Source organism: Sciurus vulgaris (genome assembly GCF_902686455.1).
Source record: "Sciurus vulgaris genome assembly, chromosome: 4".
NCBI lineage: Eukaryota > Metazoa > Chordata > Mammalia > Rodentia > Sciuridae > Sciurus > Sciurus vulgaris.
In genome coordinates, this window is record NC_136464.1 from 92,487,618 (window position 1) to 92,512,976 (window position 25,359).

The 25,359-nt window shown below is 42.4% G+C and overlaps 1 protein-coding gene, 1 long non-coding RNA gene and 1 pseudogene across 4 annotated transcripts in view; all 3 read right to left on the reverse strand.

Annotated features, from left to right (window-relative positions):
• The window catches only part of LOC306659826, a 784,421-nt gene that overhangs the window by 95,858 nt on the left and 663,204 nt on the right, over window positions 1-25,359 (reverse strand). The gene's annotated exons all lie outside the window — the stretch shown is intronic.
• On the reverse strand, window positions 11,919-13,637 carry LOC306660494 (ADP-ribosylation factor-like protein 6-interacting protein 1; annotated as a pseudogene). The gene has a single exon. The product of its transcript is annotated as an ADP-ribosylation factor-like protein 6-interacting protein 1 (transcript).
• Window positions 21,006-25,359, reverse strand: part of TMEM72 (transmembrane protein 72) — a 28,618-nt gene continuing 24,264 nt past the window's right edge. Inside the window, exons 4-5 of one of the 2 annotated variants that reach the window (XM_079137495.1) lie at window positions 23,992-24,131; window positions 21,006-22,557 (exon numbers count right to left, since the gene is read on the reverse strand). In XM_079137495.1, the coding sequence (XP_078993621.1) occupies window positions 22,079-22,557; window positions 23,992-24,131 (619 nt within the window). In that variant the 3' untranslated portion in view covers window positions 21,006-22,078. Of the gene's footprint in view, window positions 22,569-23,991; window positions 24,132-25,359 lie in introns of those variants that run through there. The other variant, XM_079137496.1, reaches the window with a different exon arrangement.

Genomic DNA, 25,359 nt, shown 5'->3' on the forward strand with positions numbered 1-25,359 from the left:
TGGCCCTAGCCTCAACATAAATCATTTTAGTTATGCTCAGTCTGTGTTTCCTAATCTTTCTAGAGTCACATGACCATTTAAAAATCTGATAGAGACCGTCTAAAAATGCAGGTATATACATGTCCCATTCAGGTTGGGATTTGAGTCATTGGTCCCAGGACCTCAATTCAGGGAGGTGGGAAGCTGTGTTAATGGTTGTTAGGACTGCTGGATTGGAATCAAAGAGATTATACCGACCGCTGCCTCTGTGATCTTGCCCAAGTTGCAACTCCTCTGGGCCTGTTTCCCTACATACAAAAAGTGAAGATTCTAAAAATGATCAACTCAGGTGTCCTCCCATCTCTACTTTTGCTTGTGTTCTTGAAGAGTGGCCCATCCTCTACCAGGTCCAGGGTTCCCTGTGATTGGTGACAGTTCAATGTCCTTCTATAGCAGACACTTTATTAAAGCTGAAACCAATAATTGGGTACTTCTAAAAGTTTTTTAAAACCAATACATAAAATTCAACCTCTCAACTTCTGAGTATTAGATCCCAAGAATTCATTCTCTGCCAACAGGAGAAGTAAAGAGAACACCCAGGTGATATGCAGTTTCCCTGGGGTTTCCCAGCACTTGAACATGACTCATTCTCACAGTTAATACTGTTCCAGCTTGGAGTAATGATTTAGTTTGGGCAGCAACAGATGTGTCCTTTGCACCCATTGTTTGTCAAACACTGTTAGTGCTTCATTCTGGGGATCTTGCAATGCCCTGATTACCCCTAAGCATTGGGTATTTCTACTTGCATTTCACATGGAACACAAGTGTCCATCACAGGATCCTCAATTCCTTCAGAAGGAGAGGTCACCTTGTCTTTCATTATTCAATAGAACCTTCTCTGCCCTCCCCCTCACTAATGGTGAGTGGCATAGATACTGTTAGTACCCATTCCCTCCTCCTTTGATTAAAAAAAAGGAAGGAAGGAAGAAAAAAAGGGGGGAAAGAAAGAAAGAAAGAGAGAAAGAAAGAGAGAAGGAAAGAAATGCTAACTTGTTGGAGCAGCAACATTGCCATCCTAGCAATGGATCAAGACCGATAGCATTTGTTTCATACTACACATACAACCCAATAATGGGTCATGAGATTAATCGAGTGGATATTGAGATTGGTACTTAAAAAACATAATGAGAAAATATCTGTATATAGCACATCTTGTAAGTTGTGGTTCATAAAACTTTTGCTTGTGTTATTTGTGTTTCAATTGTGTGTATTAGGCTGTGACATAAAATGTGTTTCTCACTGTGTATCACAGTCAAAAGAATGGAAAAAACTATCTCAGTCAATCTTGATGATTCTTTTCATAGCTTTCTTTGATGGAGAGTGAAGACAACTAGAACAGATGTCACCTGCCCTGCCTTTCTATCTCAAATATAAATACAATGTGTAATGTCTGGAACATTGGCAACCATTTTTGAGATCATGACACAACATGTCCACATCCTGAGGTTGGTGGTTCATAAAGATAAAAGGATCTGGGTTTGTATTAACATCACAGAATTTCTGCACCACACCTTCAAAAAAAAACTGTTTACAAAAACAGGTGGCATATCATGTGACACATGAGCCATAGTTTGTCAACATCTTTCCTAGATGATCTTGCCCCTTTATGGCCTCTCTGATCTCATCTCCTTTGATTCCTCTCTTTTCTGCTCTGGCCACACTGTTCCTCCACACACCAGGACTGCTCCTGCTTCAGGGCCCTTGCATTTGCTGTTCCTTCACCATGGAAGGCCATTGCCCCAGATGTATGCAAGACTCATTCCCTCAGCTCCTTCAAGTCTTGACTCACAAATCAGCTTCTCTTTGAGGTCTTCCTGGCCCACTCCCTAACATACGGGTCACTGACCCACACATACCCCTCTCTATTATGCTATTTCACTTCTTCATTGAAAGTTCTTTGAAGGGAAGGCACTGTGCTTCCTTAAATACTGATTGCCTAGACTACCATAATATTTCATCAATATTTGATATGTGATTGATATTTTTTCCCTTGTTGTCAGATTCAGGAAAGAAAACAGACTCAGGGAGGCTCCAAAGTGACAAGTAGTTTACATGGTAGACTCAGGATTTGCACCCTGGTGGCCCTGTGTGATGTGGTTGTATTTGTGCCACGAGGGAATGAGAATAGGACACTACCTACCTGTAATGGAAACTCAGGAGCTCTGGGGCTGCATAGAAGTTTCTGCAGGACTCCTTACCCTAGGGTGATACCACAACAAAGGAGGTTTTTGGGAATTCCTTGAGGGATAGGGCATCATGTTCATCTTTGCTGTCTCATTCTTTATAGTATTCTGACATCAGAAGTCTTTAGAAAATGGCATTACTTTCTGAACAGTCCAGACAGACTGGTAAGATCCATAAAAAGCCAAATGGAAACACTATCTAATGTTTTGTTAATAAGCGACAAAGAATGGATTTATGTTTGATATGTAAGTAGGGAAGCTTAAAGAAGCCTCAGGGTGTGTCATGTGAGATCACCCTGGAGACAGGCTTCTCTACTCTGGTTTGGTTAGAGGCATCTTGACAGCAGAGTGCTGCTCCAAGGTAACTGAGAAATTATCTTTCTCCTTCTGATGCTTCCAGGGAAAAATAATGAAAACGCCTGGGTATAATCAGTGTTGAGATGATTTGTGGGTTTTAAAAATAAGCTTATATATTTTAAAGTAAATAGAATTATAAGGAGAGTCATTTTCCAGGGTAATCCCTGAGAACAGTAAGTGGGATTTTTAATTTAAATTATTGCTTGCCTAAGACCTTTTATGGATGACTTTACATGATTCTTCCCCTGCACCATCTCCAACTGTGTTAGTCAGCTTTTCATCACTGTGATATAAATACCTGACAAGAGCAACTGAGAGGAGAAAAAGTTTATTTTAGCTCGTAGTTTCAGAGGTTCAGTTCAAGGACAGCTTGACTCCATCCCTCTGGGTCCTAGGTGAGGTGGAGCATCATGACAGAGGGCAAGACGGAGGAAAGCTGCTCTGCTCAGGGCAGCCAGGAAACAGAGAAAGAGGAGGCAGGGGGATGGGATATAATCCCCACGGCTTGCCTCCACTGCCCTTCTCCAGCCATGCCTCCCTATCTGAAGTTACCACCCAGTCAATCCATTCAAATTATTAATCCATCAAATGGTCACAGCTCTCATAATCCAGTCATTTCATAATATACTGATTAGGTTACAGTTCTCATGATCTAATGGTTTTACCTGTGATCATCCTGGCATTAACACAAGAACTTCTGGGGAACACTTCACATCTAAACCATCACACTGGGGAGATAGTTCAGTTGGTAGAGTGCTTGCCTTGCAAGCACAAGGCCCTGGGTGCAATCCCCAGCACCACAAAAACAAACAAACAAACAAACAAACAAAAAACATCACATGTGCATAAAATTTAGAACAAATGATTTTTTATGCAATTTTTTAAGAAGTTAGTGTGATTGTCACCAGGATAAGGGGCCTGAGAAGATTCCCCCTCAAAGGAAGGTAGACCTCAATTTGGGCCGTGAGGGTCCTTAATCTGATGTCAAAAAGGAACTGGAAGATGGATCAAAGTGAGGCACAGGTTGAATTCATTAAAGAAAAGAAAAAGAAGTACACACTCTGAGAGACAGGGTAGTGTGAGCCCTGGAGAGGCATGCACAGCTACTTTTCAGCTAGGCATATTTATACACGTAAAATCAATAGTACAGAGACATGATCTAAGAGGGTGTTTTTAGTTTTCTGTGTTGATAAATAGGCTTGTTGACCACTACTGGTGGTGGCAGGGAAGGGGACATTTACTGACATGTTAACTATTACTGAGCCGATCATTTATTGATGTATTGACTATTACCAGGATGGGGGTCATTTTCTTTTCTTCTTTGTTTTTGGTGAGTTTGGCTTTATGAACACAATACTACATTGGTGTTGCTGTGGAGAAGTTTTAATAATTAATTGAATAGTGCAATTTGTGGTTAAGGTATGTGAAAGTGGCTTTTAAATCTGGAAATGTAACCTTGGTCACTCTTATGTTGTTCTACATGTCTCCTTTTTACCTATCCTTGTGTCTTCTATTCTGTCAATTCCAAATGAGTTTTCTTCTTTTTTTGGCAGGGGAGTACCAGAGTTGAACTCAGGGGTACTCGGTCACTGAGCCACATCCCCAGCCCTATTTTTGTATTTTATTTGGAGACAGGGTTTTGCTGAGTTGCTTAGCACCTAGCTTTTACTGAGGCTGGCTTTGAACTCGCGATCCTCCTACCTCAGCCTCACAAACCACTGGGATAACAGGCATGCACCACTGTGCATGACCAAATGAGCATTCTTGAGAAAACAATTGGATAATTGCACTTGATTTGTAGGACAAGGTCATTTACAGAATGTTTCTTGCATTATTTGCTTTAGTGGAATTCTTGAGTAATAGAGTCACCCCACTGCATGTTCTTCACATACAGAAGATTTTATGAAGATTTGTCATTAATTTTCAGGTGACTTCTCAAATGCCTGCATACCAGCTATCTTTCTTTCTCATGTGAATTTGCTTTCATCAGCTCCATTTGCTAGCACAGAAATAATAAATTTGGGTTAATATAAGGAACACTGAACCCATAAAAGAGGCAGGTTGGAATTCATAATTTATTCCCCAAAGGGACATAAATATCAATGACTTTATGGCAAATAAATGCTTTCACATTAAAAGCATGTGCATACGCACACACACACACACACACACAGAGAGAGAGAAAAAAATGATACATTTTTTTCTTTATGGTTAATGCTTTGGGAAAGTTTTTGTATTCCACCCTGCAGAGCTAATCAGTGCTTGAGCACAGGGTTTCCTGGGCAGGAGGAGATTTGCTTGAAAAGATGATAAAGCCCCATTTATGTTATGAAATGTCATTATTTATTTTATTAAATGGTAAAGAGTTTCTAAGAAATGATTAATTAAAAACAGTATTGAACAATATTATAATGTTAAAAAAAAGGTGATATAGCTAAAAATTGCTACTGCAAATTTCTTTGGGGAGAAATATTTGCTTGACCTAAGCCCTTTTTCCACTTGGTTTCTGAGAAAAAGGTGTGACTATCTAAACTTCATGTGCTCAAAAAACATGTGGGGACAAGGATGACTGTAGATCCACGGCCAGGAGCACCAACAGGCTGGTTTGTTAGAAACTCTAAAGTTCTTTATATCTTCCTGATACTGGAAATATAGAACCGTGAAGGCAGGGTGCAGGGAGCCATTCAACAGTACAAATTCGAAGGTTAGGGTGGGGACATCTCCCAATTCCTTAGGCTTCCCTGCACCCCCATGTGTCCCCCAAGACCTGCACCACATTCCCAAATATACACGCTTCATCCCTCTTCCCCTTTGAACCTGGGATCATGGAGGGCACAGGAAATACGGGACTGCTAGAAAATCAATTATTTACTAACCAACATTGTAATAGCCATAATTTGATGTTATCATAAAACCAAGATGAAAATAATGTGTTAAGGCAAGACTCCTCAACAAAGTGCATTTTCAATATAACAATATTTTTGATAATATTAGAAAGTGACTCTATGTTGTTCAATATTTTGATCACTTAACAAATAGCAAGACTGTTTGATGGACTCTGAGAGCTAGCCATGAAAGAGTACAAGGGCAGGAGGATGTACAGACAGCAAGTCTTATTATAGAAGAATGTTTTCAGAAGGAGCATCCTACACAAACAGTCTGGTATTGCATGGGAACCAGAACTCCTATCAATAGTGAGCTGCCTACAGGAGATGCAAGGCTATGAATTAGGAAGCAATCAGAACCTTCCCTCAAGCCAGGATATGAAGCAGCCAAAGGAAGCGAAGACCCCCCAGACAGAAAAGAGGAAGTTTGAGTAAGCACAGAAAATTTGCACAGACAAGGGCTGTCTGTCCAGTTCGGGGACTGTATTTCAAAATAGACTGTCCTCAGGCACTCTGGAAAGCAAAAGAATGGAGTAGCTCCTGTGTCATGGAGGAAAACAGTTCTCACCATCTTTTCTTCCAAGTTTGTGGCTTTGAAGGAATGCAAAACATTCCCAAGGGGGAGGAGACAATCTGGCGTACAGCCAGCCAGGCTCGACCTTTGAGCCCTGTGTTTGAAAGATGTTCCAGTGGAGTTGACCTCACCCCCTAGCCTGCTGTCAAAGCCACCTCTGTGTAGCCTCTGGGGGGTGGGGGCTGCTCATCACCAAACTGACTTACCAGTCTTTGTAGATGTGAACTGAGGATCTATGTGTTCAAGAAATGGTAGCACCATATAATTGCTAAAATTCTAAAGTTTTGTCTCTATTGGGAATCCTCTTGGGTTTTTCATCTTGAAAATTCTCTCGGTAACACAAGTAAGCATTGGACATTACAGCCAGGGATAGAAGTATAATGATCATGTATTAGAATTATACATACACACACACACACACACACACACACACACACACACACACACACACATACATACTTGGCCTTCTGTGTCTGCTGGTTCCACATCCACAGATTCAAACAACTATGGATCAAAAGTATTTGGGAAAAATAAATTATGTTCGTACTAAACATGTACAGTTATTTTTCTTTGTCATTATTCCCTGAAAATACAAGAATTATTTGCATGACAATTACTTAGTCACTATTATAACTTAGAGGTGATTAAAATATATGTGCACAGGTTATATCCAAATACAACACCATTTTATGTGAGTGACCTGAGTATCCTCAGATTTTAGTATCCAAGAGAAATCCTGTAACAAACACCCACAGACACTCAGTGATGACTATATATATCTTATTAAGATTGAAAATAAAGACAGAGACACAGAGATTGAGATTTTTTTTTGTGGGGGGGGCGGGGACTGGGGATTGAACTCAGGGGCATTCAACTCTCAACCGCTGGCTGAGTCACATCCCCAGCCCTATTTTGTGTTTTATTTAGAGTCAGGATCTCACTGAGTTGTTTAGCACCTTATTTTTGCTGAGGCTGGTGATTCTCTTGCCTCAGTCTCCCGCTGGGATTACAGGTATGTACCACTGCGCCCCGCAAGAGATTGAGATTTTAAGAAATAGTGGGTTCATGCAGTTGTGGGATTGGCAAGTCTGAAATCTGTTGGGCAAGCCCCAACAGGCTGAAGATTCAGATAAGAGTCAATATTGCAGTGAGTCTGAAATCTGCAGGTCAGCAAGCAAGCTGAAAATCCAGGCAGGGTTTCTGTGTTTCAGTTTTAAAGTGAAACTGCTTCTTTTTCAGAAAGCTTCAGTCTCTCCTCTTAAGATCTTCAGTGGATTGTATTGAGGCTCACTGGCATTATGGAGGGCCATCTTCAGTATTCAAAGTCTTCTCATTTATATGTTAATTTCACTTGAAAAATACTTTCACAGCAGCATCTAGACTGGTGTTTGATCAAACAGCCAGACCCCATAGATTAGCCAAGTCCATATATAGAATTAGCCATCATGCCAGTAGCTGCAGAGAGTGTAACCAGTAGCTCATCTTCTCTCATATCTCTGTGGGGACAGCCTCTGTGGCAGAGTGTGGACCAACAGCAGGGCATTTAAGACCGCGGGCTGGAACAGTGCCTTTTTTCTGGGATTTCATGTGTTCATGTACCTGTGTAACCTGTGGCAATTTTTGAGAAACTTTTTCTTCCCCCTGGCCTAATGAGTCTACATTAGGGATTGGCAAACATTTTCTGTAAAGGTCCTGAAGGAACCATTTCATATTCACAGGTTATACCATCTTTCTTGCAAATACTTAAGCAAAAGCAGTCATGGACAGTGTGTCAATGAGTGTGGCTTGTGTTCCAATAAAACTTTCCTTTTTCTTTTTACAAAGATAAGCAGAAGGCCTGATTTGGTCTGCAGGTAAAAGAAGAGTCTGTGATGATATCAGTCCTTTTCTCCCTATCAAACTTGCTGAAAGGGATGACTAAGCTACACTAGGTTTGCATGGTTTCAGTTAGCTATGAGGAACACACACACACACAAAGCAAACAAACAAAAAACAAACAAAGGGGACTTTATTATTTCACCTTAAAAAAAAAAAAATAAACAGAAATGGGTAGTTCCAAGGATGGTTTATTCAGTGTCTCAAAGTCATCTTTGAAGACCCAAGTTCTAGAGCAAAATAAGAGAGAAAAAGGAGGGGATTGGGTATCATTAAAAATAGAGGGAAGTTCAGTGGAGTAGGAGAAGGAGATTGAGGGGGAGGGAGGAGGGACAGGAAAGGGGAAGAATAAACTTGACAAAATTACACTATATGCATGTATAAATGTACCACAGTAAATTCTACCTGTATGTATACTTATAAAGTACCAATTAGAAATAAATAAATGGGTGGAAGGTAGACTAGTAGAGAAAGGGGAATAGGGGAGGAGGGAGGGAAGGGAAAGGGAGGGAACTGGGGACTGAATTGGAGTAAGTTAAATTCCATGCATATATGATTGTGTCAAAAGGAACCCAATGATGATGTACAATTATAATGTACTAATAAAAGAAAAAAAATTAAAAACACCTACGTTATTTCCATTTTTGCTCTCTGCCATCTTCAGCAGACTGTTTTATTTCCCTATGATATTTGCAAATGGTTCCTATACTTCTCTGCAGATATGTCCACAGCTGGTAAAATAAGAGGGGTGTGCTGAAGCAAGACTTCTCTCAATGCCAAGAAAACCTTTCCTAGAAGTTTCTCTTTGCTCCCATTGATTGGAACTAGGATATGGAAGCCCTGCTGAGGATGGATCCGCTGTGACTGGCTGGGTGAAGCACGCTTCTGGCCAAGGTAGATGAGCCATGAAATCCAGGCTGTACCTGCAAGCAAGGAATCAGTGGTGTCCTTGAGCAGAAGTTCAGTAATCCCTACTCTAACTCCTCAAAGCACCAGCAAATAAAGTGGATCCATTCCAGAAGGCAAGGTCATTACTGGGACTCATCATGTGATGAGTAGGCAGAGTCCAAGGAAAGAAGGGAACATGTTGAAGAGAGAGAACACGAAAGTAATTACTCTATAGAACATCATGCATGAGGAGCAAGGTTCTGGGTGACTGGGAAAGACCCAGCCAGAGAGACCAGCATGACCAGAGACCCAGTGAGCCACTCAAGCTGGAGAAACAGGAACTGAAAATACACATGGAGAAATAAAGAATGACATCTAAAGTTTTGGGCAAGGAAGGTCTCCACCAGCAGGCTGGGAATTGGTGGAATTAACCAGTGAGCTCTGGGGTTGGAGACAAGGGGTCTGGGGAAATTGTGTGTGGCTAGTCTCTCTCTGACAACTTCTTCTAGAATTCCCAGGCATTGGAGGGCAGCAAGCCCTGGGTCTCTGGATGGAAGCCTCCAGAATTATGAGACATAAACTGGTGCTTAAGCTGGTTAGTGTTTGTTTCAGCAGAAGGAACTATGATAAGACCTTAGGTCAAAACTCCACTCATTCAAAAAATGAGGGGAGGGAGGCCCTGAGGAAGGAGTCAAGGCCATTGGGCAGGTGAGGACTGCTGGCCAGCATGGGTGTTTTGTTCTCCTAATGGCATTGAGCCTCTGCTCTGGAGCATGGAGTGAATACAGGCTCTACCATTTAACCTGTGTAGGTTAGTGTGTAAGTGTTAGGGTCAGCTTTTTCACTGCTGCAACTAAAGGACCAGACCAGAACAATTTTAGGGGAGGCAAAGTTGACTTAGAAGCTCATGGTTTTAAAGGTCTCAATCCATAGACAGCAGGCTTCATTCCTCAGGGTACAAGGTGAGGCAGGACATCATGATAGAAGAGAGTGGCAGAGGGAAGCAGCTCACATCATGATCAGTAAGCAGAGAGAGAGAGTGTCTCAACTTGCCATATACAAATATATACACCAAAGCCACTACCCATTCCTGCCTCCTCCAGTCACACACTACCTGCCTCTAGTAACCACTCAGTTAATCTCATCGGGGATTAATTCACTGATTGGGTTAAGACTTCTATAACCCAATCATTTCTCCTCTGAACCTTCTTGCATTGTCTTACACATGAGTTTTTGGAGGATACCACATTGAAACCATAACAGTAAGGACCAGATTCTCCATGCTGTGTTTTCCCATCCACTGTTTCAATCCCATTTAGTCTCCAAAGCTATGAGGATTGGAGGAGACAGAACATGAAAAACACCGAACACACTCAGGTCTGTCAGTCATTCTTGTCATTGTTATTGGCCTTATGTTCTTTCTACTGCACAGAAATCTCTGTTTTGGATGGAAAGACTATCTGTTCTATTCAGACTCTGATGAACATGGCCATGCTTCCCTTGTCTCAAGATAGATAATGATGTGCCTGGTAAAAATCCTGATTTTGAAGCTCAATTCAACTACTTTCCTAGCTTTCCTTCTGCCTGAATGAATCTCTCATGGGCCACTTTTTGTAATTGTATCGCAATGCTATGTGTGCCTTATCTCAGTCACACTTACTTATGCTTTATCTATGGGACCAGACAGTATGGCAGACTGACTCCTTCAGCCCCAGCAGCTTGCGTGGTGTCTAGCCCACACGGTAGGTGCTTGATAAATATTTGCTGAGTTAAACTAAGTCTTGTCCTTAGTAACATTGTTTCTAAGTTTATATTGGTGTTGTTGGTTTTAAAGAAAGGAACATGTGCCACTCTGGAAAGAGGAACCAAGATCTGGGCCTGTAAATATTCACCCAGTTTCCTGGAAACTAACATGATAGTGGGCTGGTGGTGGCACCCTCACCCTATGGGCCATGTGCAGACTCAGAAGCAGCTATTTAGGGAGAAATGAGTCATCAAAGGCAGGGCCTGCTCACTTCACTTATTATCTGCTCTTTTTAAAAATCTTTTGAATTTGTTCTAATTAGTTATACAGGATAGTAGGATGCATTTATGCATTTTGATAAATCATACATAAATGGTGTGTGATTTATCATTTTTCTGATTTTACATATTGTAGGATCACGTCAGTCACACAGTCATATATGTACATGAGGTAATAATGTCTGTTTCACTCCACTATCCTTCCTACTCCCATACACTTTCCCCTCCCTTCACTCCCCTCTACCTAAGCTAAAGTAATTCTATTCCTTCTGAGCGCCCCCCACCCCTATTGTGAATTAGCATCTGTATATCATAGAAAACATCAGCCCTTGGGTTTGGCTTATTTTGCTTAGTATGGTATTCTCCAACTTCATCCATTTATCAGCAAATACCAGAATTCCATTCTTCTTTAAAGCTGAGTAATATTCCATTGTATGTATATATATCACATTTTCATTATCCCGTCATCTGTTGAAGGGCATCTAGGTTGGTTTATTGTGAATTGAGCTGCTATGAACATTGATGTGGCTGTGTCACTGAGTATGTTGATTTTAATTACTTTGGGTATAAACTAAGGAGTGGGATAACTGGGTCAAATGGTGGTTCCATTCCAAGTTTTTTTTTTTTTTTTTTAATTGGTAGAACATGTATTCACACAAAAAAAATCCAGATAGGAAAACAGGTTTATTTACAATGAGGAAACACATGTAAAATTAAGGTAGTTGTCATATGAAACATTAAAAAAAGAATCAAACATATACTACTGGGTGCAGGTGTTTACAGCAATATTGAAGGGAGAAAACAACACTTAATTAGGAACAGAGATACCACAAGGTACAGGTTTTACAGTGTTAGTGCAATAAATTCACAAAACTACATTACGGTTAATTAATCAGTTTAAGAATTGTTCCCAACATGTCACATTTTTGGCCCTCAAAGGTTTATTCCTACAGATTTCAACTACTCTAAATTTCTAGCTACTGAGAAGGAAAGACTGACAAGCTTTCCAAAGAGTCACAAATCTATGTAGACCAGAGGCCAGCTATCACTACGTGTCTGCTCTCACCAACAGCCCCGGAATTTTTCAAAGAAATATTGAAGAAAAAAAGTCATCAGTGTAATCACTATCTTCAGTGCCAAACCAAAGGGGACCAAGTAATGGCCACAACCAAAGAATAGGAATTTGAGGTTTACCCTTGAAGGCTTTCTCTGGTCTTAAAAATTAGATTATTTTCTTCTCTACTGTAATGAATTTTGGCTAAACACAGGAAGACTTTTGTCTTTGTTTAGCTAGTCATGGAGTAAAGGTATCGAACACAAGTCTTACTCTACTATGGACTTTAAGTCAGCTGAAAACATGAAATGCTAAGTATGCTAAAAATCCTAAGTACAATCTTTTGAAAGTCTGCTGTTAAAAAGACTTACGGGTTTACTAATTTAAGTGGTGCAGGGAACAGCAGCTCTAAGCCTGTCAGATTCCCTGTGGAACAAAGAATCAATGTTTCCTAGAAATGGCTTAAGTTTTGCACAAGGGAGAAGTCTATACAAACTAGGGCATGGAATTAGCTATATTTTATTCCATGGGGATTCTTCTCCCATGGTGAAAAACAAACAAACAAAAAACAGCACAAAGAACAAATCATAATTAATTGGTCTCTTCCTTAGAAGTAGTAAACTTGGTCTCTATACTCATGAAGGCAGACAGTTTTTTTAAGCAAACTGTGAAGCAGACAGTAGATCCAGCTTCTCATAGCCACAGATCAATTACCTTGCACCTAGCTAAAACAAATGTCAACACTGTTAATTTCACTAAAAAGTAAAATTCACCACTGTTATTTTAAAGGAAGTTGTCAAAAGTAAAAATTCAATTATCCCTGGGTGGGAATAATCAAGACAAGCCATACTCATTAATGAGTTGTCCATTTAAGGCCAACTGATGAAAATGTACCCAGCTACACCTGACTCAAAGACACTATGCACAAAGCCTTACCTGGCAAGTGTGAATTTCTATGAACTAAGGGCAGAGTGAGGCAGAGCAAGAGCTACTTCTGTAACATTTTGGTATCCAAACAGCATAGTAGGAACTGTTCCCAGGGGTGGTGCATACTCCATTAACACAGGAATAAAGCAGATGCATTATTCACTTTTCTTTTCTTTTTGTTTGAGAAGTTTGTTTATCTCCCTTTTGGCCATTCCAATGTACTTCGAAATGATTCCATGTTGGTTCAGTCCAGGAAGCAACAGTAAGAAAGTTACTATCAGGTAGGTGAGAAACAGGTTGTGGACTTGCTGCCCAATCCAGGCAACCTCAGCAAGAGAAATGATCATGGTCATGAAGTACATTTTAGGTTTTTCTTCCTTTAATGTAAAGAGGCGTTTCCACCAGCCCACAGCTCTGCGTCGAGTCTTCACTAAATTGCTGCAAATTTCATGGAATCTTTGCTGTTGTTCAGTGGTTCATTTATTGGAGCCAAAAATTCTAGGTGCTAGAATGGGAACAAGGTAGTCAGCCAAGCATAAATACATCACAAAACAGGAAACACCAGAGAGAACAGATGGATCCAAATAATAGATAATCAGAAACACCAAAGAAACCACACCCATGATGGCAGGTGGAAACCAGGCTCTTTCCCATCGGAGAATTTTATCAGCCATCAGCAGCATTTCTCCCCATCCTTGTAGCTGCTCTTCCAGATTCGCAGTCTCTGCAGCCAGCAGGTTGGTGCTGCGATTATCTCCTTCCGCCATCGTCCCTGAGATGCAGTCTCAAGAAGCCTGAAGCACCCTCAAAGCCTACCTCCCTCAGACACCCGCACCGCCCTTGGAGTGCCCCATTCCAAGTTTTCTGAGGAATCTCCATACTGCTTTCCATAATGGTTGAACCAATTTGCATTCCCACCAATAATGTATGAGTGTACCTTTTTACCCACATCCTTGGCAACATTTATTGCTGCTTGTATTCTTGATCATTGTCATTCTGACTGTAGTGACATGAAATCTTAGTTTTGATATGCTTTTCTCTAATTGCTAGAGATGTTGAACATTTTTTCATATGTTTGTTGATCAAATGTATATCTTCTTCAGTGAAGTGTCTGTTCAGTTCCTTAGTCCATTTATTGACTGGGTTATTTGGTTTTTTGGTGTTAAGTTTTTTGAGTTCTTTATCTATCCTAGAGAGTAATGCTTAATCTTGGTGCATGTGGTAAAGATTTTCTCCCAGTACATAGGCTCTCTCTTTACATTATTGATTATTTTGCTGAGAAGAAGTTTCTAAATTTGAATCCATCCTATTTATTGATTCTTGAATTAACTTGCGTTTATGGGTTTTGTTAAGGAAGTCAGATCCTAGACTGACATGGTGAAGATTTGAGCCTATCTTTTCTTCTAGTAGTTGCAGGGTCTCTGTTGTAGTGCCTAAGTCTTTGATCCACTTTGAGTTGAATTTCATGCCGGGTGAGAGATAAAGGCTTAATTTCATTTTGTTACATGTGGATTTCAATTTTTCCCAGCACCATTTGAATAAGCTGTCTTTTCCCCTGTGAATGTTTTTGGCACCTTAGTCTAGTAAGAGATACCTGTATTTATGTGGGTTCTCTTCTGTACCATTGGTCTACGTATCTGTTTTGGTGCCAGACCATGCAGTTCTTATTACTACAGCTCTGTAGTATAGTTTGAAGTCTGGTATTGTGTTGCCTTCTGCTTTACTTTTCTTGCTAAGGATTGCTTTGGCTATTCTGGGTCTCTTATTTTTCCAAATGAATTTCATGATTGCTTTTTCTAGTTCTATAAAGAACATCATTGGGATTTTAATAGGAATTGCATTAAATTTGTATAATACTTTTGTTAGTATGACTACTTTAACAATATTAATTCTGCCTATCCAGAAGCATGGGAGGTCTTTCCATCTTCTAAGGTCTTCCTCAATTTCTTTTTTAGTGCTCTGTAGTTTTCATTGTAGAGGTCTTTCACCTCTTTCGTCAGACTGATTCCCAAGTATTTTATTATTTTTTTGAGGTTATTGTAAATGGGATAGTTTTCTTAATTTTTCTTTCAGTAGATTCATTACTGATATATAGGAACACATTTGATTTATGGGTATTGATGTTATCTGCTCTTTAAAAGACAATCTGATTTAAGACTCAAGCAACTTCTATACCCATGAGATGGCAGACATTCCCTTGGGCTCTTGTACTCACCCCAGGTTATTCTGGGTTCTGAGATTTCCCATTTCCCCAGATTGCTATCCGAAGTGATTATTTAAATTTATTTGAGTATTAATTTGATTAAAATTTAAACTTAATTTAATTTAAAAATTTGCACAGCATATTGCTATACTCCTTGCTAAATTTTCCTTGGTTTTGTTCAACAAATATCCATTAATGTGCACAGCTAGACATCTCTGAGGCTTAGAGCTGACAGGACCTTTAGAGATGGCCTCACGCCTCAAGTTACATATGAGCCCATGGACCCAAATCTCAGCAAGCCAAGTGGGACCACATTCCTGGCTGACCTTCTGCCTTCTAGCATGATGTTTTTCTCTCTCTGCATCTGTTTCTTCCTTGTCATAACATGAAACTCAGAATACAACACCATAAAACTCTGTTTCTCAAAAATCCCTTCTCTCTTCAGCACAAAGGTCATGGTTTAGTTCTTCCCTCTTCTCTGGAAAAATAACAATACACTTGGTCAGTCAGGAATGTCCCAAGGGAAAGTCCCATTTCAGACAACAGGGACAGTCCCTCTTCGACTCCCTAGAACACTCCCCTTTTCCTTTCCTCTCTAGGTGGTCAGATAGCTGACGATTCACCAGAAGGCCAGCAGCTGAGCCCAGGGCTTTGAGAGGCAGGTGACAACTGAATAATCAGTCTCTTTGCAGAGAAATCTTGAAATGTTGTGCCTACAGGGAATGGGCCAGATATCCATTTGAATATACACTGACTGAAAAGCCAGTGAGGAATGGGATGGGTCAGATTAGTTTCTTAAACTGACATGCCCTTGGCAAAGTGTCAGTTTTGGGCTGAGTTGAAGTCAGTATTTGGGGCTGCAGAGAGAGCTGCATGCCAGCAGAGCTGACTGGGGAGGGAACAAGCGATTTCAGAGCAGCTGTGGGCACTCATATCCCATGTAAGGGGCATTCAAGAGCAGGACAGTGTGGGAACAAACTTAGAGCATTAAAATCGATGTTCAGCTATTCTTGGATAGGGGTACTATTATTCCTTCTTTATAAATGGGGAAATGGAGGCTCAGAGACTTTAGATAAGTTCCGGCCACACAGTCAGTGAAGAGTAGGCTCAGGGGTCAAGTCTATAGCCTATGCATTTGATGGTCAAAATTCCCATCAGAGCACTACATTTTTTTCATGATCTCCATAAAACAAAACAAAACAAAACAAAACAAAAAAAACAAATAAACAGAATTCAAAAAATTAGGAGCAACAGTTCTAGACCTAGAGTAGTTCAGAGGACACTCTTCTCAGAAAAATAATTAACTGGAAAAAATTATACATAACATCTCATTTAAATATCTGGAAATTGTCCTAAGAGCACACAGCAAATGGAGAAACACTCATTCAAGAAAATCTACTAAATCTCTGTAAGAGGAGTGAGGAAGGGGCTATGACAATTTGTACCACAATCCATCCCTTACCTCCAGTCAGTTTCACCTTTTGGAAATTCTATGTGTACAAAACACAGGGACTTCCTCTTCCTCAACTCCAAGTCTAGGCTATGATCTTACTTTGAGAGGAGTGAGATGCTCTGTTCCTCATACCCTTTGCCCTGTCTGGCAGAAGCTGTATTCCAATCAGGGATATAAAAATGGCTGAGACTCCCTTTTCCTACGAAGCCCAAACTCATACACAGGACAATCTACTCCAGTCTTAGCAGACTTAAAATATGGCAGCCTTGATTATCCAGCCCCAACTCACTCCTTGGTGCATTCTGGAAGGGGTGTACCAAGAATATCAGGAGCTATTCCTTCCTGTACCTACTTGTAGAGCAAAGGTGTCCCTTCAGGGAAGGAGGCAGCTGTCCCCAGCCCCAGCTCCTGTGCAAGGGTAGAGGTTTTGCTCAGGAAGAAAGAGAAGACAGTAAGAATGAGGAGCTTGGAGCTCTGACTGAGGGCAATGACTGTTTACAACAGGATGTAGAGAATTCCATGCATCAGGGAGCTCTTGAAGACAATGGAGATCTTGGTGGAGAACAATTAAAAGTTATGGTTTTAAGTTATGGTTCTGGAAGCAATAAGCAAAAGAGCAGGACATTTAATAGTCATACATTTTATAGGGAACTGGGAAAGAGACCGTCAAGAAGAGCCTTTTGGGGATCAGTCAACGCCAGGGCTTTGGAAGGCTCTATGCAAGTGCTAGGCTGGATTCATTTTGGGGCAATTAGGTGAGGCTGCTGGGGCAGATGTGAAAACATTCTCTGACTGCACATGGATTCATCAAAAAGTGTATATGGCTCAAGGGCACAAGGGATTTAATCACATTATCCAACTAAATATTGGGCCGGGGTAAGTCCTGAAAAGACACTTAAAAGTAAAATAACACTGGCATACAGTATTACATGTTCAAGAATGATTCTTCTCAGGAGTATCAGAAAAAGGATATCACAGCTTCTGGTCCCTGGCTAACTGTAGAGACAAATGTAAACTCTTTGATAAGCAACAGAAGACTGTAAGCACCCCTGACTCTCACATTGCAATGGTGAAGTTTAAGAATCTAATTGGTCCAGAGGGATAAATCACAATGATTGACTAACAAATGGTTTATGCACACTCAGGGGAAACTGTTATGGCTTAGATTCGAGGTGTTCCCCCCACCCACCAAAAATCTTGTGTGAGACAATGCAAAAAAGTTTAGGGGTGAAATGATAGGGTTGTGTGGCTCTTAAACTAATCAGTGCATTAATCCCCTGCTGGGTTTAACCGGGTGGTAATTGTAGGTTTGGCTGGAGCAGGTGGGTCCCTGGGGGCATGCCCTTGGAGTTTATATTTTGTCAGTGGTGAGGGGAGCTTTCTGTCTTTGTCTCTGCTTCTATTTGGCCATGTCTTGAGCCACTTTCCTCTACCGCACTCTTCCACCATCGTGTTCTGCCTCACCTTGGAACCCAAAGAATGGAGTCGCCTGTCTATGGAGTGAGATCTCTGAAACTGTGAGCCCTCAAATAAACTTTTTCTCCTCTAATTGTTCTGGCCAGATCTTTTGGTCACAACAGTGAAAAAGATTACTGAAAAAGAAACTAATAGGTAACCATGCTAAAAGATCAAAATCAAGAAAAAAGTCTGAACAGGAACAACAGAAGCTGAATACTGTGGAAAAGGGACTGATTTCACAAAATCAGTGCAGCCATGTCAGTTAAGCAAACACATGACAACAAGAAACCAGGCAGAGAAGAAGGGAGAACCAGGATCCAAAGTTGCCACGTATGTTATCCAAAATGTTCAGTTGTTAACACAAATTTTTGAGATATGCAGAGAAACATGAAGGTGGGTTACATGGGAGAAAAAAGCAGGCAAGAGACACATTTTTGAGGGGACCCAGATGTAGGACAATAACTGACAGAGACTTCAAAGCAATTCAAGAATGTTCAAAGAACTAAAAGAAGCCATGTCTAAAGAATTAAAGGAAAGTATGATGATGTCTTATTAAACAGAGAATATCAATAAAATGATAGAAGCTCTTAGAGAAAAGGACAACATTACATGGTGCTTTATAATTTCATTTATATGAAAAGCCTAGAATAGGCAAATTTAAAAAGACAAAAAGTGGAGGAGTGGTTTCCCAGGGCAGGGGATGGAAAGTGGGGACTGGGTAGGGTATCTTTTCAAGGGTGATGAAAATGTGAATTTAGATTATGGTAACTGTAGTGAACTTAGATTATAAATATATTAAACACCATTTAACTGTACTCTTTTAATTGATAAATTTTCTAGTATGTGAATTTTGTCTTAATAAAGATATTTAAGAAAACCAAAACCAAAACCAATCAACTAACTAACTAACCAATCAACCAAACAAACAAACAAATAAAACCCAGAAGACAAAAACCTTAGGGTTGATGGGAGAAAGAAAGGACATCAGTGCATAGCTCTTCATGATTATGGGGTCCATATAGCTCTTTGTCTCAGTTGGGATTGGCAGTTATACCCTTCCCAAACTCAATCCTGGAATCTGAGGCTGAGGAAAAAATTGTTGAACCTGTCTTAGACTTGCCCCAGATAAAGTTGGGGTGGTGATTCCTCCATGCGTTCTCATTGTTATGCCCCAACAACAATAAAACAGAAGACCTTACCGTGACTTGTAACCTGAAAAACTCTTCCCCATATCTTATTGAGGATTGCCATTATTTACACTTAATAGAGGAACACTTACCAACGATGTTAAGGGTCTTGGTCAAAGGCAATCATCATGTTAGTGGAGGACTGAATGATCCCCAGCCTAGTCCTCTTTCTAATTCCAGTGGCTCTCTTTTACATAGACAAAGTGTCAGCTCTGGTTTCTTCTGAGAGAGGGAGGAAGGACAAAATAGGGTTCTTCCATCTAGTCTGATTCTCAGTAGGAATGAGTCTTATTACTATATCTGCTTTGTAGGGATTACAGGGGATACAGATATGAGCATAAAGTATCCCAGACTGCTATGATTTGGGTGTATGGTATCCTCCAAAAACTCATGTGTGAGACAATACAATGAAGTGTAGAGGTGAAATGATTTGGTTATGAAAACTTTAACAAATCAGTACATTAGTCCACTTGGATAGATTAATTGAGGGGTAACTACTGTAGGTAGGTAGGGTATGGCTGAAGGAGGTAGGTTACTGGGGCATGCCTTTGGAATATATATTTTGTCCCTGGTGGAAGGAGCTCTCTCTGCTTCCTGGTGGCTATGTCCTGAGCTGCTTTCCTCCCCAACACCCTTCCACAATGATGTTCTTCCTCACCTTGGCCCCAGACCAACAGAGTCCCATCAATGGACTGAGACCTCTGAAATTGTGAGCTCCAAATAAACTTTTTCTTCTCTAAAATTGTTCTTGTCAGGTGTTTTTATCACAGAGGCAAAAAAGTTGATTAAACACAGGCTGAGGATCTAATGGAGACATATGGTACGTATCTGCTTCTGAGAAAGGTGTCACTTTCTTGCCTGGTCTACTGGAAGGAGTAAAGGTTCCAGTTTACCTAAGGAGATGAGATTAATCATCTCATCACAGCTTAATTTTGGGCAGCAGTAAGAGTGTTTTAAAGCTTCACTTTTCTATCATAGCAAAGATCATCAACACTCTCTAATTGTGCACACACAGAAGACTCCCCTTAACTGATGACAGTCATCATGAAGCCTAGATGTTTCTAAATCACTCGTACATCATCACCTAGAACTCCTCACCTCTAACACAGATCCAAAATGATGCTTTAATCATTGGGTTTATAGAAATATTCATTACATGGGACCCAACAGCTCACTTTCAGGTGTATTTCTTGTGACCTGGTCATTTGGCTCTACTGGTTCAGACTCTGATCAGGGGTCTGACCTGATGTGCCAGGCCTGACGTGCCTATGCTGTGGAGCATCTATGGTCATGGCACATCACATCTACCCAAGACAGGAAGACCACTGGCTTCTCTGCATCAAGGTTCCTTCTGTGCACATGACACTACCCAGGACTCTATCCCATGAGGAATGGGACACGATCCCCACCTATCTACATCCACATTTCATGTCATTCATTCTCTGTCCCTATGAACTGTCAAATCCTGACTTCCCTTCTCACAGCAACTAAGGAAACCACTCAAATGCTCCCACCATCAAGGCCTCTGGGAATGTGATTGTTAACCATTTGCCATTCAATTTGAGAAAAGAATTGCATGACTGCAGAAAGAGCTCTGTTTAGTGGGAATACCTATTGCATTAAGCACCAGACAGATGCCATTATCTCCAAAGAATAACTTGTAAGGGATGTTGAAAATGCTGCAACAATGAACAAACATGGGATCTAAGACTCAAGGAGCACTAGTGCCAACCCTCTCACATGGACTAGGGAGCCATAAGACTCTTCCTTTATCAGATTGTTGATGATTTGGTATTGTCTATGAGAAATAACACATCTGCTCTTCCTGGAAACACTCTCATGATCAAAGGACACTTCTTAGAAATAAAAATTACATTGCATATTCTTTTACTAAGAAATATCTTTTATTCAAATATATTTATTCATTCTGGGTTAACCATTACCTCCATATTCCTTTTGCAAATAACTTGCTGCTAACTTACTATCTTCCAATTTACCCTTCCCATGCCTCCCTCTCTCTCATTTTGAACAAAAATGTATTTATCATGCATTCCACTGCCAGGTGGCTAAGTATAGCAAAGCAAGTTCTCTGTGCCATGGGACTCTCCAGGGCACTTCTCTGGGGTCCTGGGGTACAGTAAGCACTGTGTGCTGTGCCTGGCAGTCACTGGTGAATGTCGTCATAGACTCTCAGCATCTTTGAGTTTGCATCATCTACTTGGAATCTTGAAACAACGCTGTGGTGGGGATGCAGGAAGCCCTCAGCAATGCTTCTGGAATGAGTGTTGCTTTCCTGGCAGTGAGCATAGAGTGGCATTGTTTTCCTGAGTGGTTCTGTAACTTCTAATACTTGGCACCAGCCCCAGAGCATGGTTGGAATGTGGCTTACTGCCCAGCTGCTCTCACCCTGAGGGTTTAAGGCCTCCATTCCCCATCCTGAACAACAAAAAAAAGGGCTCATGGCCACCTTTAACACCTGCATTTGAGATGCTCAAGTTGCCACTGCATCCCTGAACCTTCAGAGATGGGATGTCACATCAGAGGTGAAATGGACCATAGGGTCCTTGCTCAATGCTGCACTCCATGTCAGGAGTAAGGGAAGCCCTGCAGCTTTTTGCCAACGCAGACATCCTCTGACCTTTGTGTCTGAGGCAGTGGTATCTGTGGCCTTGTGTAGAGTCAGAATAATGGCTCCTTGGGGCAAAGCACAAGGATTTCTACACCCTGACCAGGAAGAAGGACCCCAAACTGGTTCTAAATGGCTGAGCCTCATCTGTACTTTCCTGGAGGTCTTGACAGGACTGCTAGACTGTCACACCACCTGATGGTCCCAGAGACCCAGTCATCATGGGGATATCTGATTATCCCTTGAGGAGTTGATCTACAAAGACCCTGAATTCCCTGGAGAGTCTGTGGGTATGAGGAAGCTCCAGGACAGGGTCATCAGTCTATGTAGACACCTTACTGAACTGCTCAGAACAGGTCTGTTGCCATGAGTGAAGACAGAAGGAGTGGAGCTTGGGGGACAGGGATGATAGGGGTTGTGTCAGAGGTGGTCTCCTCTGCCTCACTGTCCCCATCATCCACACCTTCGGAGAGTGATGGGATGATTCTGACCATGTTGTCCTCGAAGTGCACTTGCTTCTTCTTGGTCAGGGAGTCAGTTGACTCCAATGTCAACTCCATAAGGGTGGCTGAGGGCTGCAGTGCACTGGGTTTCTTGGTCCCCTTCAGGATACTCTTCATGTGGTTGAAGAGAGATCCAGGCTTCTCCTTCAGGGCCTCATGGAAAGTATAGGTTTGCTCAGTGTCCCCAGAGCCAGTGGTGCTCACGGCACTGCTAGAGGGGTCTGTGTACTGTTCTGGGGAGGCCAGAACCTCTGGGGAAGCTTTGGTCTTCTTCCGCTTGCTTAGTAGAAAGTATGCTAGGCCAGTGATGATAAGCATGGAGCCTGGAAGAGATCTGGGAGGTCAGGATGATGGATGTGTCATGGAGAGAAAAAAAAAAAAGGTTGCTCAAGCCCATCCTTCTGCAGGACCACTGTGGCATGGTACAGACACACTTAGGTCCCCTGTGGTTCCAGCTACCATGTACCCACATCAGATCAGGGGTCAGGCCTGACCCCAGCCAAGGGTTATGAGTAGGGCCAGTGTCATGCCGTGGTCCTCACCCTGTTAGTCAGGAAACTAGGTCCCCATTTGGACACAAAGGAACTCCATCTGGCTCTTGAGGACCCACTCCTGATCTCAGTGCCTAGAACTGCTTCTTGTGGACTGTTGTCCCTGCTGCTGGCTGCCTGGCCTCCCATCACTACACTTAACTTCCCTCTCAGTATGGTTTATTGGCACTGAACATGCAATGCCTTTGATGGACCTTGACTCTATTTTGCACGCTGGGCTTTCACCTCTGAATTGGGCTTCCTATTGGTCCCAGATCCCCCTTCACATCAATCAGCCTCCCAACCCTCACCCAGTAAATGTAAAGTACAAATCTGTCTGGGTGGGGATAGCCTCATGTCATCTCCTTTGTGGCCACCGAGAAAAATGTTCCCAGGGAAGGGGCTCCTTGGGACCAGGCTGAGATGATGCTCTGCTCTGGGTTTCCTGCCAAGAGTCCAGTCCTGTCCAGAGGGTGGGGGATGGGAGGGAGGTAACTGTCAATGCCTGCTGAAGCCAGAGCCTCCTGTATGTTTCACTCTCTAAGAAGCAGGAGATTGGGCTTGTTCTGGCCTTAACAGTACTGAATCTTTCTTCATAATTCTGGAAAGCCTATGGCACATATGCTAACAAAATGGCAGGAAGAATGAGGGACTCTTTTCTTCAACTTTGTTTCCTTGAGGGCCTGCTTCCCAGTATTTCAGGGGGATTCCTATCAGGAGCTTAGTGTTTATAGACAGGAAGGAGGGAAGAGGGGGATCCTAGCAGAGGTGGTCATAGACAGAACTGAAGAGGTGATAGCACTGAGTTATGGATTCTGCTGGGCTGCCCAGCAGGGTGCTTTGGAAAAGTAGGGGATGAGGCTGCAAAGTTCATTTGGGGTCCCATTATAGGGAGCCTTCCAAACCAGGCTGAGGAATTTAGACCTGAATGGGAAGGCACTGGGGAGATTTGGGTCAGAACTGATCATTTCACATTCTTGGAAGGTTTGGATCATGTGTAGTCAATATGAGGAAAGGCCAGGTTCCCCTGAGGATCTGACCTCTGGATGGCTGTGTAGGATGTTCCTGTCATTTCATCAATCCAGGTTATACTCAACAGCTCCTTGCCCTAGGGCAGAGAGGACAGGGGGCCAGTGAGGGCTCTAAGAAAGGGTGACTCAGCACCCCCTTCCTAGAACCCACCTGAGGTGGGGGCTGCATACCTCCTCTACCTTCTGGCACTCCTACCTGGGATGGTTACATGCCAGACCAGGACAGGGTGAAGGAAGCAGGCCACGGAGAGCAGCATGTAGGCCAGGAACTTCTGGAAGCAGCCCAACCAGCGGGTCTTCTCCCTTGCTCTGTGGGCCAGGGACCCTGGTTGGCACCTGGGGGAAGGAGATCAGAGTTACAAGGAAGTACTCAGGAAGAACTAGTGCTAGGAGGCCATTGGAGGCTGAGGTTGGGCCCTGCCATGAGTAGGATCTCTGCAGTGGCCCCTGGCTGAACATCCTTCAGGGGGTTGAACTCATGAAAGTTCCAGGAGTCCTCACTGTGGGTTCCACAGTTAATGGGTTCTTTTGAGATCCTCCATCCAGAAGGCCCAGTTTTTCTCAAAGAATGTTCAGCCCTGCCTTTCTGGCCATAGAGGAAGAAAAGTTAATGTGAGGCCGAGGGCCCACTGCTGTAGAGCAGAGAATGCATGTAGCATAGGAGATCATGGTGCACAGTGTGCATTGCACAAAGGGCTTGGCAACATAGATGAGCAGGCTGGAATCTAGCTGTACTCTGCTCACCTATGCACATAATAGAATTGGTCTTGAAAGATTTTCCTTCCTAACCAGCACAAAGACAGAGGCCTGATGCTGAGCAGGTTTCTTCAGGGGTGCTGTCTCCAGGTTTTAAAGGAGGAAAGTGCCCGCCTTTAGACCCATCCCCTTCATGGTCTGAACTGTCCTAGAGCAGAGGCTCTGCACAGCTGCATTATGCTCAGGCTGACTTTGGGGAAACAGTGTGTAGGCCAGGCACCCTGAACCCAGCCCTTTCAGGTCCAGCAGCCTTGGCAACTGTGGCTCACTAGTGCCCCCTGGTGGTCACAGTGCAAATGTGTGGACTGCGGAGTTCCAAGATTAAAATGCTCCTTCATATCCACAGTTCTTTCTGCCTCTGTCCAAAGCTCCTGTAAAGTTTCAAGGATTCCTTGGCAGTGGAATTCAGCAGCAAGGGGACAGGCTGCTGTCTTAGGCCTGGTAATGCTGGGAGAAAGCCTTGTAAGGTGCTGGAGCAGCTGGATTTGAGTTCTGACTCTCACTGACCACCTGGGGACTGGATCCTCTTAAGGCGTTGAGAGCTGTGGTCCAGGACTCCAGGCCAAGGCCACACTGATGACAGTTTCTACATACTGAGCATCAGTTGGAAAGCAGTGGGGCCTCTATGGCCAGAGGCTCATGACCCCTGACTTATCCCTGGGTACTGGCGAGAGGCATAGTTAGTTCTCAGCCAGTTCTCACACCCAGCCCTGCTCACTGCAAAATGATCCTTCCTCGGTGTCCTCACCCTGTGGTGGATGGTTTGGACACCAGGTTGACTGTTCCTCAGGGGACATAAAGCTGATTT